General features: G+C 45.5%; 1 protein-coding gene across 1 annotated transcript; it reads right to left on the bottom strand.

Annotated features, from left to right (window-relative positions):
* Positions 1-337: 337 nt before the first annotated feature.
* On the bottom strand, positions 338-2,782 carry LOC139053928 (piggyBac transposable element-derived protein 2-like). Its single transcript, XM_070530569.1, has 2 exons — positions 2,619-2,782; positions 338-2,281 (listed from the first exon to the last, which is right to left on the bottom strand). Exons 1-2 carry the CDS (start codon positions 2,659-2,661, stop codon positions 543-545), a joined length of 1,782 nt encoding a protein of 593 aa, XP_070386670.1. The 5' UTR covers positions 2,662-2,782; the 3' UTR covers positions 338-542.
* Positions 2,783-4,286: the final 1,504 nt, after the last annotated feature.

The following is a 4,286-nucleotide window of genomic DNA, read 5'->3' as shown; positions in this document are numbered from 1 at the left end:
ATGCAACTTTTGGTAGACGAGGATGCAGTTTTCTGCAAAACCACACGATATGCATGCAAATGACGCTTTTGGCAGAACGCGCGTGTGGATTTCCACCAAACGACGTGAAAAGCATGCCAATGCTGCTCTTTTTAGAACCCGCACATGGATTTGTGCCAAAACGCGTTTTAAGCATGAATATCCCTTTGAATCCCGAATTTTTTTGCGGGCGAGAAAAAAAATTGCTGATGGTTTTTTTGCTGTTAAGAAGCTATTAAAGAGTGTGTAAAAAATTATGAAGACAATAAGTACACTGGTTTTCAATGGAGAAGCATGTCCAGTATAGTGGACACTGGGATTTATTTGTTGCACATAATCTGCTTTGCTCATTGATGCGACAATGCTGTACGTCTGTCATGTCAAGAGCACAGCGGTTCTTAGAATCACAAACACAGTAGTGAATGACTTAAGAAAAAGTAGGAACTTGCACTTGGAGGGACAGGGTCTTGCATTATCCTCTTTGTGCTCGATGAAACATTAAAACTTAATGTCAACTCTGGCGCTTACTTGCTGTGGAAATCGCGAAAACAGTTTTTGCTTGCCTTCAAGCAAAGAAAGACTTTGCATTTTGTGCACTGAACTTGCGACTTTGCCTTGCATTCTGGCAGTCGACACCTAGCGGAATTTGCCATCACTTGCGGATCTGGCCAATGGCCTTCTTGATCAAAACGCAAGTCAGGGCCTGGTATTTGTACGGCAGCCCTGTGGTGGTGTTCGTGTTGAACAGTAGCATCTGTAGATGGCCTACCACGCCGTTTTCTTTCTTGGGAGCCCCTGATAAGAGCTTCTGCCACCTGCATCCTGAAGTCTAGCAGGTGAAGCACTTGACTCTTCGTGTAGCCTGCCTCTTTGGCGTCTTCTTTGTAACTCAGCCAGCTGTTAACCAAGGCGAGATCGGTGAAGTGGAAAATGACTTTTACAGACCATTTCTTAGTTTTCATTTTTATGCGATACAGACTGATGAGAAAGTCGTTCAGGTCAACTCCTCCCTTGTGAGTGTTGTAGAATCGGACACTTGCAGGCCTTTTGACTTCAACGTATTTTTTCTGTTTCTTGTCGTAGCGCCTAGTAGAGTCAACTGACTCAGCTCCACAACATGAAGACAGCAGCGTAAATGACCGCGTATCCATCCATTTCACCACCACCAATTTTCCGTCAGCGCTCACCTTCTCATGACTCGATCCGCGTCCTTCAGCAAGTAGCTCTTTACCGGATTTGAGAGCTGTCTTGACTCTATTTGTCATCACTGTGCCATGACCGAACATTTCCTTCTCAAGAAGGCGCTCAATTAGCGGTACGGACGTGAAAAATCTGTCAAAGCACAAGACGCAGTCATTTCCTCGAGGCATTGAGTCTGCAAGTCGCATGACAATTCCCCCGCCGATTCCGAGATCTTTGTGCTCAGTGGGAATTGGTGTTGTGGCACCCTGGTAGATTTCAAAGTCCAATACCCTACCGAGAGAGTCAGCAAGTACAAAGTTCTTGAGTCCGGTCGGGTTTGGCTTCCCCCGAACATACTGACGCAGTTCTGTTCTGCCTGTAAACGGAATCATCTGTTCGTCTACACAGGCTGCATTAGACCTGGGAATTTTCAGACAGGCTTTCCTCACACGGTCTAGGAGGGCCTGAACCTTCCAGCATCGGTTGCTTTCATCATAGTCAGTGTCGTTGTTGCAGACGTGCAACGCGTTTCTGAGACGGAAAAAGCGATCTCTAGGCATGGCATCCGCAATTATTGATACTCGAGTTGCTGCTGCCCAATACATGCGGGCCTGAGGGAACTTGAGGTTGCCCATTACAATGTGCATTCCAAAAAGAGCTTTGGCTTCTTTGGCTGTCATACCTAGGGTGGTCCCATTCGTCTGAATCCAGTACAAGTTCGTTCTGGTTGCTGCGAACTCCCAAAAGTCGTCTTCAAAATATTCTTTAAAATATGTCAAAGGCGTCTGGGGCTCTTGACAGTGTTGCGCGGGTGCGGTTCTTTCTATGTCAATCGGTGCTGAAAATGCCTGTGCCGTCCACGACTGTGCGACTTTTTGGCGGGAACGTTGTGGTCGAGATACTTTCTCAAACTTTTCGTTTTGACCACTTTCATCTCCACTCGAAGAATTGTCGCTGCTTTCGTCCAGTAGGGATTCCGGCTGGAATTTCTCCGCTTCATCGCCCGAGTCCGAATCGACGTCTAGGTCGGACTGGTCCCCAAACAAAAGCTCTTGAATTTCTTCATTGGTGAGCGTCTTTTCTGCAAACAAAACAACCAAATAGTGCTCAAAATTATGTTACTTGTATGAAAAATCCCCATCAATGTATTCCTACCACGACACTAGGCGTCATGCAATTTTGCCACCAGAAAAAATGAAATCCAAACGCAACCTGATTGCACGGGGACATCCACAAAACGCGCCAGTTGAATCCCAGTGACCAGTACACTGGACAAAAAAACATTGCCGCATTGCGAAAAAACCGCTAATAACTAGGGAAAACTTTTAACCACATTGTTTCAAATAGAGCTTATTTAGCTCGCACGAATTTATTTATTTGAATTAAGTGAGGAGAAAATGTAAAAAAAAATTACTTACTTGAGCACGTTGCGCGCGGCTGTTTGCTCGTGGAGGACGCCATTACTCGGTGCTGCCCTCCTGAGAAGATGCGGCCGAAAGAGGAACTATCTCGATCTAGATATTCGTCGTCTTTTCAGGAAGCCGTGGAAATGGTTTCGGTTTCGATTTTGGCTTCGTTCGCTTTTTTTATCCCTTTTTTTGTTATGTCCAGTGTAGTGGTCGCTGGGTCGGAAAGGGATATGACACTTTTGGTAGACGAGGATGCAGTTTTCTGCAAAACCACACGATATGCATGCAAATGGTGCTTTTGGCAGAACGCGCGTGTGGATTTCCACCAAACGACGAGAAAAGCATGCCAATGCTGCTCTTTTTAGCACCCGCACAAGGATTTGTGCCAAAACGCGTTTTAAGCATGAATATGACACTTTTGGTAGACGAGGATGCAGTTTTCTGCAAAACCACACGATATGCATGCAAATGACGCTTTTGGCAGAACGCGCGTGTGGATTTCTACCAAACGACGTGAAAAGCATGCCAATGCTGCTCTTTTTAGCACCCGCACATGGATTTGTGCCAAAACGCGTTTTAAGCATGAATATGCAACTTTTGGTAGACGAGGATGCAGTTTTCTGCAAAACCACACGATATGCATGCAAATGACGCTTTTGGCAGAACGCGCGCGTGGATTTCTACCAAACGACGTGAAAAGCATGCCAATGCTGCTCTTTTTAGCACCCGCACATGGATTTGTGCCAAAACGCGTTTTAAGCATGAATATGCAACTTTTGGTACACGAGGATGCAGTTTTCTGCAAAACCACACGATATGCATGCAAATGACGCTTTTGGCAAAACGCGCGTGTGGATTTCTACCAAACGACGTGAAAAGCATGCCAATGCTGCTCTTTTTAGCACCCGCACATGGATTTGTGCCAAAACGCGTTTTAAGCATGAATATGCAACTTTTGGTAGAAGAGGATGCAGTTTTCTGCAAAACCACACGATATGCATGCAAATGACGCTTTTGGCGGAACGCGCGTGTGGATTTCTACCAAACGACGTGAAAAGCATGCCAATGCTGCTCTTTTTAGCACCCGCACATGGATTTGTGCCAAAACGCGTTTTAAGCATGAATATGCAACTTTTGGTAGACGAGGATGCAGTTTTCTGCAAAACCACACGATATGCATGCAAATGACGCTTTTGGCAGAACGCGCGTGTGGATTTCTACCAAACGACGTGAAAAGCATGCCAATGCTGCTCTTTTTAGCACACGCACATGGATTTGTGCCAAAACGCGTTTTAAGCATGAATATGCAACTTTTGGTAGACGAGGATGCAGTTTTCTGCAAAACCACACGATATTCATGCAAATGACGCTTTTGGCAGAACGCGCGTGTGGATTTCTACCAAACGACGTGAAAAGCATGCCAATGCTGCTCTTTTTAGAACCCACACATGGATTTGTGCCAAAACGCGTTTTAAGCATGAATATGACACTTTTCGTAGACGAGGATGCAGTTTTCTGCAAAACCACACGATATGCATGCAAATGGTGCTTTTGGCAGAACGCGCGTGTGGATTTCCACCAAACGACGTGAAAAGCATGCCAATGCTGCTCTTTTTAGAACCCGCACATGGATTTGTGCCAAAACGCGTTTTAAGCATGAATATGACACTTTTGGTA

Source organism: Dermacentor albipictus, unplaced genomic scaffold, assembly GCF_038994185.2.
Source record: "Dermacentor albipictus isolate Rhodes 1998 colony unplaced genomic scaffold, USDA_Dalb.pri_finalv2 scaffold_371, whole genome shotgun sequence".
Classification (NCBI taxonomy): domain Eukaryota; kingdom Metazoa; phylum Arthropoda; class Arachnida; order Ixodida; family Ixodidae; genus Dermacentor; species Dermacentor albipictus.
This window is presented reverse-complemented; position numbering and strand designations above follow the sequence as displayed.

Bases quoted from the DNA above. Each gene is read 5' to 3' on its own strand.
- LOC139053928 (XM_070530569.1), bottom strand. From the start codon at position 2,661: ATGGCGTCCTCCACGAGCAAACAGCCGCGCGCAACGTGCTCAA. The intron at 2,282-2,618 runs GTAAGTAATTTT...TTTTGTTTGCAG, and splicing joins GCCGCGCGCAACGTGCTCAA to AAAAGACGCTCACCAATGAA.